Source organism: Vombatus ursinus, unplaced genomic scaffold, assembly GCF_900497805.2.
Source record: "Vombatus ursinus unplaced genomic scaffold, bare-nosed wombat genome assembly UNPS02000582.1, whole genome shotgun sequence".
Classification (NCBI taxonomy): Eukaryota; Metazoa; Chordata; class Mammalia; order Diprotodontia; family Vombatidae; genus Vombatus; species Vombatus ursinus.
In genome coordinates this window covers 37,140,945-37,156,727 of record NW_020940360.1, presented here as the reverse complement: position 1 = coordinate 37,156,727, position 15,783 = coordinate 37,140,945, and the positions used below count along the sequence as shown (strand labels likewise).

General features: G+C 50.1%; 2 protein-coding genes across 2 annotated transcripts in view; one reads left to right on the top strand and one right to left on the bottom strand.

Annotated features, from left to right (window-relative positions):
• The window catches only part of MICAL1 (microtubule associated monooxygenase, calponin and LIM domain containing 1), a 15,722-nt gene extending 6,119 nt beyond the window's left edge, over window positions 1-9,603 (top strand). Inside the window, exons 8-25 of the mRNA XM_027855635.1 lie at window positions 730-987; window positions 1,323-1,438; window positions 1,674-1,800; window positions 1,977-2,061; window positions 3,291-3,438; window positions 3,858-4,048; window positions 4,835-4,923; window positions 5,258-5,299; window positions 5,447-5,530; window positions 6,032-6,188; window positions 6,470-6,543; window positions 7,059-7,356; window positions 7,464-7,579; window positions 8,302-8,415; window positions 8,579-8,672; window positions 8,878-8,974; window positions 9,076-9,149; window positions 9,275-9,603. Coding sequence (XP_027711436.1) covers window positions 730-987; window positions 1,323-1,438; window positions 1,674-1,800; window positions 1,977-2,061; window positions 3,291-3,438; window positions 3,858-4,048; window positions 4,835-4,923; window positions 5,258-5,299; window positions 5,447-5,530; window positions 6,032-6,188; window positions 6,470-6,543; window positions 7,059-7,356; window positions 7,464-7,579; window positions 8,302-8,415; window positions 8,579-8,672; window positions 8,878-8,974; window positions 9,076-9,149; window positions 9,275-9,423 — 2,313 coding nt within the window. The 3' untranslated portion in view covers window positions 9,424-9,603. The remainder of the gene's footprint in view (window positions 1-729; window positions 988-1,322; window positions 1,439-1,673; window positions 1,801-1,976; window positions 2,062-3,290; window positions 3,439-3,857; window positions 4,049-4,834; window positions 4,924-5,257; window positions 5,300-5,446; window positions 5,531-6,031; window positions 6,189-6,469; window positions 6,544-7,058; window positions 7,357-7,463; window positions 7,580-8,301; window positions 8,416-8,578; window positions 8,673-8,877; window positions 8,975-9,075; window positions 9,150-9,274) is intronic.
• A 100-nt stretch (window positions 9,604-9,703) lies between these two features.
• On the bottom strand, window positions 9,704-15,745 carry SMPD2 (sphingomyelin phosphodiesterase 2). The gene is made up of 11 exons (XM_027855675.1): window positions 15,658-15,745; window positions 15,299-15,454; window positions 13,209-13,305; window positions 13,017-13,093; window positions 12,621-12,714; window positions 11,626-11,715; window positions 11,249-11,331; window positions 10,849-10,981; window positions 10,590-10,694; window positions 10,236-10,401; window positions 9,704-10,116 (listed from the first exon to the last, which is right to left on the bottom strand). The coding sequence occupies exons 6-11, from the start codon at window positions 11,674-11,676 to the stop codon at window positions 9,728-9,730; spliced, it is 927 nt and encodes a 308-aa protein (XP_027711476.1). The 5' UTR covers window positions 11,677-11,715; window positions 12,621-12,714; window positions 13,017-13,093; window positions 13,209-13,305; window positions 15,299-15,454; window positions 15,658-15,745; the 3' UTR covers window positions 9,704-9,727.
• Window positions 15,746-15,783: the final 38 nt, after the last annotated feature.

Sequence of the window (15,783 nt, the reverse complement as noted above, 5' to 3'; positions counted from 1 at the left end):
GTCATATAGGAGACATTTAAAAATTTCTTGTTCCATTCTCTTCTCCCACCCTCCCCACCCTTGCTTCTTTCCCCAAAACAGAGATGTACTTCACTGTAATAACAGCTAACATTTATATAGCACTTGAATGTTTGCAAAATACTTTGCATGAGAGATATTATCTCATTTAATCGTCTCAACAACCTTGGGGATGGGTGTGTGTGTGTGTGTGTGTGTGTGTTGTTATTATGCCCATTTCACAAACAATGAAACTGAGGCTGAGAAAGGTAAAAGGGTTTGCCCACATGACCAGGAAGTATCTGAGGCAGGTCTTCTTAACTTTAAGCCTACCTAGCTGCTTCTGATTGGACAGTGTTCAACAGTCTTTCACAGTGGTTTCCCACCCCACTTCCATGGCAAATGCCCATGCTTGATTTTTAGTAGGTGACAGTGGTCCCTTTGGGGTCCTGAGGTTGGACAGCAAATGTGCAGGAAGCAGGGGTCCCCCCAGCACAGCCCCTGATGTCATGGAAAGAGCCCAAGACTGGGAGACAGACAAGTGGGTTCAAATCTGAGCTCTGCCTCTCTGGTGGTGTGGTCTCAGACAGCTCCCTTCAAGTCTCTGGACCCTCATTCATTTCCATCTGTGCCGAATGAGCATACTGGCTAAGGTGACTTCTAAGATTCCTCCCAACTCCAACTTTCTCGCTGATTTTCTGGGTCTTTGATTCTGTCCTTGGTGGCCTTCAGGACTTTGTAAATACAGAGCAGCTCCTGGGCCGCGACAACATAGTACCAGAAGCCCTGCACCGCTTTGCCCGGGCTGCTGCTGACTTTGCCACCCACGGCAAACTTGGCAACCTGGAGTTTGCCTGTGATGCCCGTGGCCGGCCAGACGTTGCTGCCTTCGACTTCACAAGCATGACAAGGGCAGAGAGCGCCGCACGGGTACAAGAGAAACACGGGGCCCGAGTGCTGCTGGAGCTAGTGGGCGACTGCCTGGTGGAGGTGAGGGGACAGTGGCAGGCAGGGCTGCCTGGGGGAGGTGAGGGGACAGTGGCAGGGTTGCCTGGGGGAGGTGAGGGGGCAGTGGGAGGGCTGCCTGGGAGAGGTGAGGGGGCAGTGGGAGGGCTGCCTGGTGATTATGGGGTAGGCAAGAAGGAGGGGAGAGGGGAGAACATTCTCTCTCTTGTTGTTGTAACTCTTTGCTTTGTAACTCTTTAAACATGGGATTTGTAACTCTTTAAACATGAACCGGAGCAGATGGTGGGAACATGGAGGGAATGAATGCCCCCTACCCACTGTGTGCTTTGTTGTTTCTTATTGCTTCGATGTTCCTCCAGCCCTTTTGGCCCTTGGGCACTGGTGTGGCCCGTGGCTTCTTAGCAGCCTTTGATGCAGCCTGGATGGTGAAGCAGTGGGCAGGGGGTGCTCAGCCCCTGCATGTTCTGGCAGAGAGGTGAGCATGGGGCCAAGGAATACTGTGGGGGTGGAGGGAAATGGAAAGGTTGTGAGAGACTGATGAAGGGGTAGAGATTGTAGAGTAGAGGCAATGGGAGTGGGGTTTTCAATGAATGGAGACTGGTAGGGAGGGAGCAATGGTGATGGGCTCTCCATGATGATGGAAACTCACCAACCTCCTCCATACTCATCATTCTGCTGCTTACCACCCCTCATCCCTTTCTTCCCCCCAGGGAGAGCTTGTACCAGCTCTTATCACAGACCTCCCCTGAAAACATGCATCGCAATATAGCCCAGTATACCCTAGACCCAGCTTCTCGATATCCCAACTTGAACCTCCGCTCTGTGACTCCCCAACAGGTCAGTCATCCTCCTGCCCTTCCTATCTATCACCTGCCCCGTTGGTCCCCCAGTACGGATGAGTTTGAGTTCATGGTGGGCTGAGCTGTGGACAGAAAGGGATTTAGGTTGACCTGGGTTGCTGGGGGGAAGGAGGATCGTTTAAATAATCTAAAATTAGCAGGGTCCAATTCTAGGTACGAGATCTTTATGACACAGGGGGCAAGGAACTGGAGCAGAAGAAGAATGGCAAGGCTGATTCTCCAAAGCCCCCTGCCCCTGGTGAGTGGGCCCTGCCCTCTCTTGTCTATCTCTAATGCCAAGTACTTCACCCCTACCTCGACCCCTGTGTGATGTACCCCTATCCTGAAGAGTAGTTAGTGGCCCTACGAAACACTGTGGTCCGGATACCATTCCTTGCCCTGCCTCTCTTAAGAAACTACCGCTCTCCCCCCTTTCTCTCTCTCTCTCTCTCTCTCTCTCTCTCTCTCCATATATATATATATATATATATATTATATATATATTAGTAAAAATTAAAAATTTTTTAAAAATCCCTTTCCTTCTTCAAGCCACCTTCCCTGATTCCTTTTCTTTCTACATCCTGATGCCCTATGTGCCCAGCCAAATCAGCAATTGCCCTTGATAGGACTCTGAGTTAAGTCTTCCCTATCCCTCTTCTCCCCCTACCACCAGTGGTCAGAGTCTTAGAGAGTCCTGATGGCAAAGACAGTTCAGATGGATGGAGATCCTTGCCCTTCTGATACCCTGGTTCCTGTGATGTCAGGAAAGTGGTCCATGATCCCTATGAGGTGGGTCCTTAGCCTGCCTCAGGGAAGATTGCCCGCTGACCCACTAGCAATGCTTACCATTGCTAATAATGTTATTGAAAAGAGACTGTGTGGTAGAATTAAAATATCAGTGAATTTGGAGTCAGAGGACCTGATTTTAAGTCTAATCTGTGCTACTTTATTAGATTTGTGAAAAATAATGATGATGACAATGGTAGCTAGCATTTATATGGCAATTTAGAGTTTGCAAGTCAATGTACATAATCTTGTTTGATATTGATAGCAACCCAGTGAAATAGGTGCTGTTATTATCCCCACCTTACAGATGAGGAACTCAGGCTTGGAGACATTAAGGGTCTTAATCCAGGGTCACCCAGCTAGTAAGTGTCTGAGGATTCAGGTCCTCCCATCTCCAAGTTCAGCGATCTCTCCACCATAGCAGCTGGCTGCCTAGGTATGACTATGAGCATCACTTACCTACTCTGTACCTCAGTTTTGTCATCTGTAAACTGGGAAACAAGACCTCATGTAAGAGAGCATTTGTAAAACAAAGTGCTGCACAAACATGAGTGATGATGGTGGTGATGTTAGGTGTCCTTTGCCCATTTGCTGCCTACCCTATGCTCAGAGCAGTGCCAATGGTCCCTGGTGCTAGGACCCTGTAGAGCCTTGTTGGGTGTGATTTCCAGGAGCACAGATGACCTTCCCCCTTCCTTCTAGGACTGGTGGGCACCCAAGAGGAACTGCTCCTTTGGTGCCAGAAGCAGACGGCTGGATATCCAGGTGTTCAGGTCACAGATTTCTCATCCTCTTGGGCCGATGGTCGGGCACTTTGCGCTTTGGTGCACCGGTTCCGACCCAGTCTGCTGTGAGTGATAGGGTGAGGGCTGTCATGGGGGAATAAGATGTGGAGAGGAATTTGGTAGTAGTTGCTGTGAACTCCTGGGGAAGGGGATGATTGGTGGTTTTGTTTGATAATTGAGATCCCTCTTACTTAGGTCCCTTTGTGCCCCCTGTCCTATTCTGTTTAATTAATCAATTAAATTATTTAATTGCCTGGAGTCAATGTCTGTAACTCAGTTGAGGCCTGTCGAATGGGAGATGAGACTTCCTCTGCTAATCCCCTGCCCTTCCCTTCCTACTCTTTGTTGATGCTTCCCTCCCCCAGCCCCACAGCCCATCATTGCCTTCCTATAACCCTTTTCCTCTTCCTTCCCTTGTCCCCTGTGTGCCTTGATGGTTCCATTCCCTTATTATTTCTTCCTTCTCTTTTACTCTTGTCCGTAGTGACTTCTCAACCCTACAAGGGGCTGGAGCTCTGGAGACCACAGCCTTGGCAGTAAAGCTGGCTGAACAAGAATTGGGCATTGCACCGGTGATCCCTCCACAGGTGCTGGTGTCTGGGACTGATCCATTGGGCCTTATTGCCTACCTCACTCACTTCTACAGTGCCTTCGGAAGGACTCCAAATAGCCCAGGTACCTCTGCAGGGCCTGTGGTCATGGGAATGATCAGTCAGGCCATTTTATCCCTGCTGAACCTCAATTTCTTTATCTGTAAAATGGGGGTAATTTTTCTTGCATAGCTCTTTGTAACCCTTAAGTTACCATTCATATATAAGTTGGTGTCACCAACCTCTAAGCCACCAAATAATGCTTTCACACAAGCCTGGTAGAACTGATGATGATGATGATGATGATGATGATAGCAGTTAGCATTTCTATAGTGCTTTAAGGTTTACAAAACACTTTACTTCTGTTATCTTACTGGATCCTCACAACCACCCTGGGATGATGATGAGTCTTCTTGACTTCAGGCCTAGCACTCTCTATCCACTGTGCCACCTAGCTGCCCTTGTAAAGAAATATTTCATTTATCTATCTGTCTGTCTGTCTATCTCTCTATCTCTCTCTCTCTCTATCTATCTATCTATCTATCTATCTATCTATTTATTTATTTTTACGAGGCATTTGGGGTTAAGTGACTTGCCCAGGGTCACACAGCTAGTATCATGCGTCTGAGGCAAGATTTGAATTCAGGTCCTCCTGATTCCAGGGCTGGTGCTCTATCCACTATGCCACCTAGCTGCCCCTAAAGAAATATTTTAAATGCTTCCTGAGGACCCTAGAGAGGAAAGTTGTGGCACATTATTAGGAGTGAATCCTTTTCCAGACCATTTCAGGGACCAAGGTGGAAGGTCCAGGCTGGGATGGAGCATGTAGGTTCTCTTTGCCAGCGGCCGCAGTGTCTCTCTTTCTCCTCAGGTCCTGTCGGCCCCCTGTCTACCGGGACTGCCAGCGCTGTCCTGTTCCTTAGCAAACTGCAGAGGACGCTGCAGAGGAACCGTTCCCAGGTTGGGATTATGGAAGCATCTCCGGTGTTAGGGTAGAGCAGAATTGAAAGGGATTGGGGCCACATACAGTTGCCCTCTGCCCCTAGCTCCTATCAAGGGTTCCCTGTAATAAGGAACATAGACGGTGATAGCCGAAGTGGTTAGAACCTTACAGATCGTGCAAACCAAACCTCTCTTTTATAAATGGGGAACTGAGGCAGAGAAGAAAAATGACCTTCCCAAGGTTGCATGTTTGGGTAGGGTTGTTTAGGACAGGGGGAAGATAAAGGGACAAAAGGCGCTGGGAATGGAGAAAGGTAAAAGCCAGTCCTAAGCCAGTTGTTGATTTTTCCAGGAGAATGGCGAGGATAGTGGTGGCAAGAAGCCTCGTCTAGAGGTAAGCGTTGGACCAGGGCAATGAGCTACCTCCTCCCCTTTCTCATCTTTCTTCTTTTAACCTTATCCTTTCTGTTCACTATCCCCTCACTCCTCTCATGCCCAGTCCACCCTCCCTTTCACCCCTAATGTCTGAATGGTCTTTTAGTCTGAGTCCAAGATGCCAAGTCCTACTGAACCCACCCTCCTGAAGCCAGTAACTCCACAGAATCCTCTGCCAGCAGACCAAGAGGTGAGCACTGAGGTTTGAAAGTTAAGGAACATCTGTAGTGGCCCCAAAGTGAATAATGTATACTGTACAGACCTAATGGGGCAGCTGTGTGGCACAGTGGATAGAGCACCAGGCCTGGGGTCAGGAAGACTCATCTTCCTGAGTTCAAATCCAGCCTCCAACACGTACTATCTGTGTCACCCTGGGCAAGTCACAACTCTATTTTGCCTCAGTTTCCTTACCTGTAAAATGAGCTGAAGAAGGAAATGGCAAACCACTCCAGTTTCTTTGCCAAGGAAATCTCAAATGAGGTCACAAAGAGTCAGACACAACTGAGCAAGAACAGAACCAGTAGCAAATGTAACTGGGGCCTAGATAAAAGCCTGAAGTAGGGTGGGGGGTGGGAGGGGAGGGTCAGAGGGAAGGTGTGGGAAGAACCAGTTTCTAGGAGAGTCTCAGGGCTGGGTCTGAATCCACCACTCTTCATCTTCTGTTTCTTCTTATTGCTTCCTTGGGAGGTAGGCAGAGGCCGGTGACTTGTGCTCATTGTGTGGGGAGCGCCTGTACATCCTGGAGCGAATCTGCGCTGATGGCCGCTTCTTCCACCGCCGCTGCTTCCAATGCCACAGCTGTGAGGCCCCACTGTGGCCAGAAGGCTACCGGCAGCACGCCGGGGATGGTGAGGGCATTGCCAGGGAGATGGAGGAACTGGGGCAGTAGGTCAGCATTCTCTGTTTCTTATTTGGAGAAACAAGTTCAGAAAGTGGAATCTTCTCAATGATGAGCTAAGTCAACACTGTTTCCATCTCATTTTTTTTCTCAGTACTTTCTGTCCACTGCCTACTAAGACTCCCAAGTTTGGGGGCCTGTGGGTCCCTGACCCCATGGGAATGGTGAGGAACTGGACTGACAGATCCAGACTTCTGTCAGGTCACACTCCACACCCTTTCTCATCCTCAGGCCACTTCTACTGCCTCTTACACTTCCCTCAATCTGCCAGCCTAAGTGTCTGTGATGGAGCCCCCAAAGACCAGGTAAGAGTGGCAGGTGCCTTAGGGCAGGGGATGGTTTTGAATGAATGGACGAATGTTTATTTTTTTCCCCAACATATTTTTATTTCGTTTTAAATATTTGCCAATTCCATGTAATGAAAAATTTTAACATTCATTTTTTTAAATTTTGAGTTCCAAATTCTCTCCCTCCTCCTACCTTTCCCCCCTCCTTCAGAAGGCAATTTTATATCAATTGCACATGTGGTCATGCAAAACATATTTACATATTAACCATGTTGCAAAAGACAACACAGACCAAAAAAACTCAAGAAAAATAAAGTAAAAAAGTATGCTTCAACCTGCATTCATAGTTTCATCAGTTCTCTCTCTGAAGGTGGATAGCATTTTGATGAATTTTATTAAGTGGTGACTATATGAAGTTTCCAGTAGATTATCTATCCTAGGGTCCCTGGGGTCAATGTTGAGGGTCAGGTTATTGCTTGTACAGAGTGAGAGGCCAATCTCAAGTCAACAGCTATGCATCTTGGCTCTTCCAGGAGCCCCCCAGCAAGAATGAAGAAAAAGAGGCCGAGGCAGTGTCCCCCAGGACACCCCCAGCTCCTCCAGAGATGGAAGGTCCTCCCAAGCCGCCTTCAAGAAAACTGATCAGACTCTCCAGCCCTGAACGTCGGTCGCTATCATCACTTAATTTCAACCCAGATGCCGAGATGGAGGGACCCCCCAAACCTCCCCGAAGCTGTTCTGCTTTGGCCCGCCAGGCCCTAGAGGGCAGCTTTGCAGGCTGGGGAGTGCCTGTCCAGAGGTTACCACAAACCTTGCTTTCTCCCCCGCCAGGTACCCGGCCAACCACAGTGGGGCAGGGCTGGAATGCCTAAAAGGGAAGCTTTGGGGTGGCGTTAAAAGTAAAGTTCTCAGGCCTCATCTGTCTTTCCCCTGTGCAGAGCTCCTGAGCTCAGTTGCTTCAAATGTGGAGGAAGAGGAAGATGAGGGTCCCTCCTCTAGTGAGGAAGAGGAAGGAGAGGAAGAAGACCTGGTTTTAACCTCCGATGTAGAACAGGTGAGTGAAGAATAGTGATAGGACTAGGAAGTGCCTAGCCTTGTGACGTGGGAATGAGACTGACTTCATCAATGTAGGGACTTCCACTACTGATACATATTGGCATCTTCTTTGAAGTTTTGAGTCCTAGAAAGTTAGTGGGGAATGAGGAAGTTAGGTAACCTGTCCAGGGTCACATAGCCAGTATGTGTCAGAAGCAGGACTTGAACCCAGGTCTTCCTGATTTCGAGGCTGGCTTTCTATCCCCTAGACCCAGAGCCTCTGTGACATATCAATAAGAAAATAATGAGGAAGGACAGCTAGGTGGCGCAGTGGATAGAGCACTGGCCCTGGAGTCAGAAGGACTTGAGTTCAAATGTGGCCTCAAACACATAACACTTAATAGCTGTGTGACTCTGGGCAAGTCACTTAACCCCAAATGCCCTGAAAAAAAAAAAGAAAAAGAATGAGGCATGGTTTCACTCCTCAAGGAACTGACCATCTCAGTGGAGATAGAATTTTTTTTTACTCCTTTCAACCCTCAGATTTCCCTATCAAGCCCTAATACAAAATTTCTCCCTCTTCCCCTTCCCAAGGTCCAGTCCAGATCTTATACCCTCACCATTCCAAACACTGTCCTCCTCTTCCCTTAGCCCCTTTTAAGAACCCATTCACTAGGGATACCTGGCATAGATCCCAGGTCTGCCCCTGGCCCCATTCCTGACTGCTTGGTCCTGTCACAGACCCTATTGAACTTTGCCAAGAATTCGGGCACCATGGAGAAGTACCCAACATGGCGGCGGACGTTGCTTCGCAGAGCCAAAGAGGAAGAGATGAAAAGATTCTGCAAGGCCCAAGTGAGACCTACATGGGACAAAGGAGATGCATGGGGATACAGGGTCCTGAGAAAGAGGGCTCAAGGCCCTGAAAGAAATGGGGGAGGAGAGGGAACAAGAATAGAACCAATTCCTACCCCATTCTTTGGAGCTTAGCCTGACTTTCCTGCGTCTTTCATGTTAGGCTATTCAGCGGCGTCTTGATGAGATTGAAGCTTCACTTCGAGAACTGGAGGCAGAGGGCAAGAGGCTGGAGTTAGCTTTGAGGAGCCAGAACTGTGAGTGGAAGCCAGGGGAGGGGAGGGGAGGGGGACCCATGGAGTATTTACTGCATCCTCTGCCTGCCCCTTCCAGGCAAGCCCTGTCTCCAAATGAGCTCTGCACCTCACAGCCCAGGCTGTTTCTCCTGAGATAATTTTGTTTTTTGTCATTTCCCACTATTCTCCATGTCTGCTAACCCCCCCCCCCCCATTCATAAAATAGGCTCTTCAGAACAGGAGAAACTATGGGTAGAAAAACTACTTGACCTCATTCAAAAAAAGAACAGTTTGGTGGCAGAGGAAGCTGATCTCATGATCACGTAAGCACAGAGACACTGGTGGGCTCTGGGGCTCTGGCTCTGTCCCAAGCAGTTTGTGCATCTGTAGTGCTTTCTCTTCCTCTCTCTCAACCTCCATACAGGGTCCAGGAGCTGGGCCTGGAAGAGGAGCAGTGGCAGCTGGACCAGGAGCTGAGAGGCTATATGGACAGGGAAGGTGAGGAGAGGGGAGGGAGGCATCCCGAGTCAGCTGCTCCTTTCTGGTGGACGAAGGAGCCCTGATCGTGAGGGTGGCAGTGATTCACACCAGCCTTCTGTTAAGACCTCCTTTGCTTCCTTCAGAGACCCTGAAGACAGCCAAGGAGAAGCAGGCTGAAGAACAGATGTTGAAGCAGCTGCTGGACGTGGTGAAACGGAGAGATGCCCTGATTCGCTTCCGTGAAGAGCGTCGGCTTAGTGAGATGGTGCAGGGGGCTGGGGACCAAGGCTGAGGGGGGTGCTTGCCACTGCCTTCACTGCCAGACTTCCCCAAGGCGCCACCTGGGCTCCTGCATGCAGCTTAGCTGTGCCCAGCTCTGGATTCCATGGCGCTGGCCGTGCTCAAGTGGGCCCCGCAGGATACCCAACCCGATGTCAACAATAAAAAAAAGGTCCATTGGACACAGGATTCATACTGGCTGCAGTGTTCTGCTTGGGGTAGGACATGGGCTTATAGAAAGAGGCTCCCACTTTACCCTCCTCCCACCTCCAATAAAAAGGGAGAGCCAAAAGTGCAGATAATAACTCTTTATTGTTTTATTTTGATTCTGACTGTATGGAGGTACGTAGAAGGGAAGAAGTGGAGCTGAGCTCCACGGCTTCAGGCTGAACCTCTTTAGCCATCTCCATAGCCAACTCTATCTCAGCCTGGGCCTCATACAAGGCCTTACTTTCATGAAGAGATGTAAGATACAGCCCACCTGACCCTAGAAGCACTATTGCTCCAAGAATCATGAAGAGGGCCTCAGCCACCCAGGGTATTTCTTCAAACAACATAGACCCCACTCCCAGAAACAACAGCAACAGCCCCAGGCTAAACAGGTGACCAGTAGAGTAAACCCACTGACGGGCTCCAGCCAGGCCCAGCCCCATTTCTGTCCATGCCTCGTGCAGCACGCCCATCAATGATGCCTGTGTTTCTGCATCTGAAATAAAGTGGACATCAGTCAGAGGTACAGGGAGGGAGAGGGAGGGAGGTAAATCTTTGGTCTAGAGATGTGTCACAGCGGGAACGGAAAACCCAAAAGGGATAGGAGTGACTCACCACGTGTCGAGTCACGATTCTGCTCGATGGGAGCAGGCCTTATAGCCAGTGTGGCCATCAGTGCCTCATGATCAGAGAGGGGAATGCTGCGGCCAGTTGCATCATCAGAGATGTTGCCTGTAGTGGTTGTAAGGGTTTCACAAGTGATGCGGAACCCAGAAATAGCCTAGAAAATAAAAGCCAGAGTTAAACCACTCAAAATCCCCCAACAAATCCATTCACTTGCAAGTTGGTGCCCCTTCAGACCCCAGATAACAGACAAGACAGAGGACAAATGGGCAATCTGAAGGGTGGTGAGAAATCTGAGGATGATGGAGGCCTTGGAGAATGCTGGTGGCAGAAGGGAGGCCTGACCTTGAAGAGGATGTAGTCAATGCGGACTCCTCTGGGAAAATGCTCCATCTCTCGAGGGTTCACAAAGCAGTTGTTGGGAACCATGGTGCTGCCATCCTCACAGCCCTAGAGAAATAATGTGTTCAGTGCTTATGATCTAGAGGATGCAGCTGGCTCAGTGTGGGGAGGAATGAGGAGTACAACACATAAGACAGCAGGGTATGGTCAGAAAAAGGATTTGGAATCAAGAAGAGAGTGAAAATCAGGACAAAGTACTTACCTGGAAGTCTTGGGTCTCAAGGTAGGAATCTTCCAGACCTATCCACTCCTTTATGAGACGGTAGCCTATGTCTCCTGGGTGTGAGTTGAGGTCCCCACACAACAGAACCATATCGGCTCTTCTGGAAGTATGGCTAGGAGAACCCGAGCATGGTGAGAAGGAGGAACTTCTCTCCACTTCTCTCCCTTACAGCTCAGAGCCCCCAAACATGCTTCAGCCTTCTCAGGTTCTAGACTCAGGGACACATGGGTGAGAGCTTAATCGAGTCCAAAAATTACCACTCCCTGGGACTCCCCATCCCCCCAACTCAGGGTGCAAGCAAGCCCATTAGCCCAACCCCCTCTATGCTCCACCCTTGCTTTCTCTATCCTGCTCAGTCCAAGTACCACAGCTCACACACTGGATGAACTGAGCCAGTTCCCAGGCCTGGGCCACACGATGGGCAAGGTAGTAGTCATGTTCTCGATTGTACTCAGCGTGGAGCTGAGGGCCAGAGAGAGAAAGAGAAAGAGAGAGAGAGAGAAAGAGAGAGAGAGAGAGAGTGACAGACCATGTCTAGCTATTCTATGTCCTCTTGGGAGGGTAGGAAATACAGGAAAATATGTGGCTAGAACCCTTCTCCCCACAAGCTTCTAAGAAACCTGTGGGATCCTTTCCTCCCGGGAGGTTCTATTGCAGAACCTACTACATAGAACTGGGAACAGCATCTGGGAACCAGTCATTTCATTTCATTGTTGGCCTTGCCTTGCCCTGCCCTGCTCTGGGGTTGTTACTCACATGAGTCACATAGACATTGACCAATATCCCACAGATCTCCAGCACCAGCATGCCAGCAGCTTTCCCACAGAACCAGTCTCCATGATGTATCTGGAAGGAGGAGGGTAATTTAAAATGCAGTGTTGCTCCCTACCCAATACTCAGCTTCATCTCAGAACCAGTCCCATTTTCCCCAAAATGACACAAGCTGAGCACAGGGTATTGGGGATAGACCTCAAACCTGGAGTCCATAGATAGATTTCACAGGGCTTGTCCCTATGGTTTCAGGGTTCCTGCTCTGTGGTTCCTTACCATAGAAACAATTTAGTCTCATTTTATAAAGTAGAGAACTCAGGGTGAAAGAAGGATCACACAGGGTAACCGTAAGGGAAGAGCCCACATCTGAACCCAGTCCTTGTAAATGAGTCTCCAACCAGCACCCCACTATGTTATAACAGGCTGATTTTATTCTTTATTAAACTTTTCTGTGAGGTCCCCTGGATCCCTAAGTAAACTGCCCCTTCTGATACTGCCCACAATTACTTCTTCCTAGTGGCATTTTCAAATGATACACCTGTGCTCTCTGGACCAAGGATGTTGATCCTTTCTTCCAGTCCTAAGTTCTCTCTCAGCCAACCAGGAGTGGCACTTGTGGTACTTACTCTCTCCACAGTTAGATGTACTCAAATAACTAGATAATCAACTTTTATCCCCTCCCACCAAGAGGCAAACAAGAAAATACAAAAATGTAAGAACAGTTCCCATTATTAAAAAATTAGGATAATTAAATCCAGGACATAGATTCACCTTCCCCTCCCTCCCTCCCCCCACCAATTTAAGACAGCCTATTCTTTATATCCCGTTGGCCCCTACAGGGGGGAGCAAAATATGGTGTAGAAGTAATATAAGGAGCTTGTCCAGGCCCACAAAAATTATCTCAGCTTCCCTGCAAGCACCCAAACGTGGGAAAAGTGCAAAGGAAAGGTAGAGGTGCAGCGATCAGAAAAAAGGCTTACCTTGTAGGGATAGCCATTGAGGCTGTACGTATGCTGGAAGACTTCCTGGATTGGGTGTTTGGAGAAGACACAGAGGCCGCTACCGATGAATCCGCTGAAAGCCAGATCCTGCTTAGTGGCCAAGGAGAGGGGGCTCCACTCCCGTTCCCACCCCTTTCTCCCTCTAGTACTAGAATATTATGCCTATCACACCCCTTGGACAAAGCTCAAGGCCATGATCTGTGTTTGGGGGTGGAGGAAAAACAGAGGTGGTGATAAGATAGCAAAGATGAGCCAGAGTAGAGAACACTCTCCTGTTCCTTTCCCTCTACTCCCTCCCACACCAAGCTGTGAGGATGGGAGAAAAGGGGGCAGGAAAGATATGGTGAACTCGGAAGATCCCTGGGGGCTTCTCACCTTCGGAAATAGTGGGCCCAAGTGTAGTTGGGCAGCAGTTTCTGTCTCAGCGATTCAAAGTCCCGTTCACTCCACACCTGAGGATGACAGGATGACAGCTGCAGCTGCACAAGATGGCCTCTAGCATAGGGCAGTTTTCCCCAGACCCTCAGGTTCCCTGACCCCTTCCCTTCAACCACCTCGCACTCCTACCTCCTGCAACAGGGCGAGGTCGAAGTTTTTCTGGTTCAGTAAGTCCCCCAGATGCTGCACCCTGACCTGCCGATGCTTGCTTATGTAAGGAATAGCCCTGGGAAAGATAAGAACATGGTTGTGAATGGGGGGCTGGGGATGGTGGCTTTAGTCTTTTTTGCTGCGTAGTGGCCCATTTTCCCAAAAATGACACAAGCTGAGAGCAGGGTATTAGGATTAGATCCCAGACCTAGAGTCTACGGATAGATTTCAGAGGGTCTCTGAATTTTGATGGGAGAAAAAAAAAATCACATCTTTATTTCCACTAACCTCTAACTGAAATTTAGCTATTTCCTTCAATTACTTAATACTACAGATGGACCAGAATTGAGGAATAATAAATAATAATTGAAGAATAACCAAAGGACCAAGCTGTGTCAATTGCTCTAGTACACTTTTTTTTTTTTTATCTATAAGGCAAAGAAAATAGAGACGGCAGGGTGCGAACGTTTTTATTTCAAAGTATAATTATAATTTATTGCATTAATTGACGTGCCTGCTTCTTCTAGTGTTTAACAACACGATTCGGAGAAGGGATCCCTAAGATTCACCGGGCTGTCAAAGAGGTCCAACACGTAAAGATCAAATGAATCATGTCTAAGGGCTTTGCAAGCCTTAAAGCCCTACATTAGCTACTGTACTCCTGCACAAGATCCTCTCCCAGGTAGGGGGGTGGGGGAGAGGGAAGGGCGGGTGTGTGGAGACAGGACGTCATCCTTGAAAGACAGCGCCCCACCTCCAACCACCCGTCCAGGTTTTTGCACTGCGCAGAGACAAAGGATATTCACCAGTCGGGTGCCACCCCGTTTTGCCCCCTCCTTCCATCTAGGCTTTTGCATTGTGCCTCTTATCTCACCATCACCCCCCCCCCATCCAGGTTTGTGCACCACAAAGACACAATGGATCTGTCCAGATCTTCCTATGTCCTCACACCCGTCTAACTCCACCCTAATTTAGGCTTTGATACCATGCGGAAACAATACAGGTCTGTTAAGTATACATTTGTGCCCTCCCCCCCCCATCTCACCCTCCCCATTCAGGATTTTGCACCAAGCAGAGACAAAGGACATACATCTTATTAGGTCTTCCCGTGTACCCCACCCCATGAGGCTTTTGCACCGCAGAGACAAAGGATTTTACCTCGGTCAGGTCCTCCTTCCCACCCCTCCTCCCAGTCCAGGCTTTTGCACTGAGCAGAGACAAAGGATTTATATCTGTCAAATCCTATTCCAAGCCCCCCCACTCTGACACCCACCCCCCCTCCTCATCCAGGCTTTCCACGGAGACAAAGGATATACATCTGTCAGGTCTTTCTATACACCCCCCCCCATTCCATCCAGGCTTTTGCACCTCGAAGTGACAAAGGATTTAACGTCTGTCAGGTCTTCCTATCCACCCCACCCCCATCCAGGCTTTCGCACCCCGAAGAGTCAAAGGACGATACACCTGTCAGGTCTTCCTATGCCCCGCCCCCATTTCCATCCAAGTTTTTGCACCTCGAAAAAACAAAGGATTTACATCTGTCTGGTGTTCCTATGCCACCCCCCAATACGGTTTTTAAGGATATATATATATACACACGACAGGTCTTATGCCCGTCCCACCCCCCCCCCCCTTCCAGGCTTTTGCATCCCACAGAAACAAAGGATTTACATCTGTCAGGTTTTCCTGTGCACCCCCCCACCCTCAGGCTTTTGCACCGTTTAGAGACAAAGGACATCTATCAGCCTATCCCCCATCCCTCACCAGCAGTTGAGGTTGAAGACCTTCAAGCGCACGGAGGAGCCAGACTCGGACTCCATGGTTGGCAGGACAGAATGCCTAGGACCCAGGACCTGCGCTGCCTCGATCTCCCTGCACCTCCCTTAGGACGGCGACTTCGTGCAAAGACCCTGCCAAGCCTGCGGAGGAGGAGGAGGGCGGGAGTAGTACACAGGTGGCCGGCCCCCTCCACCGCTCCAGTAGGACCCTGCCCGCCCCCCCATGCACCCATCCCCCCTTTAGATGACCGAAATGCTCCCTCCCCAGCCCGATTTCCTCCGAGGAGTGACCTCTGGCAGCTTCTAGACGAGACACAGCACGCTGCGGAGCGGGATGGAGCAGGGGGACCGTGGCGAACCCCTCTCCGCGGGAGCCCTCGGAGCCTCCTCCTTCCGCGTCTGCACCGCACCCGGTGCCTTGTCGGGGCCGCGCCGAGTTGCCGCAGACTTGGGGGGGGGCGTGGAGGAGACGTCGGCGCGCGCGCAGGGTGCGCCCCCAGCCCAGCCCCGGAGAGGGAGGAACCGAGAGCGCGCGCTCCGGGCTCCCCCCGCCCCCTCCGCGCTCGCGCTCCCCGAATTCTCCTTCCCCCGCCCCCACTGGGGGCCCGCGCGCGTGGCCCCTCGGCCCCGCCCCCTCGCCAACTCGTTACCTAGGCAACCATCTAGGGAACCTTCCCCCCCCAACTCTCTCAGTGGAAAGGAGTGCGGATCGCCGCCGGGTGAGGAAACCGATCGGCGGTCAGGCCGGAAGGGAGACCGGAGCCGAACAAAATAGG

Coding starts and splice junctions, on each gene's coding strand:
- SMPD2 (XM_027855675.1), bottom strand. CDS start 11,676: ATGCTGGTGCTGGAGATCTGTGGGATATTGGTCAATGTCTATGTGACT. Junction 10,982..11,248: donor GAACTGGCTCAGTTCATCCA/GTGTGTGAGCTG, acceptor GGGTTCTCCTAG/CCATACTTCCAGAAGAGCCG. Junction 10,402..10,589: donor TTGACTACATCCTCTTCAAG/GTCAGGCCTCCC, acceptor TTTATTTTCTAG/GCTATTTCTGGGTTCCGCAT.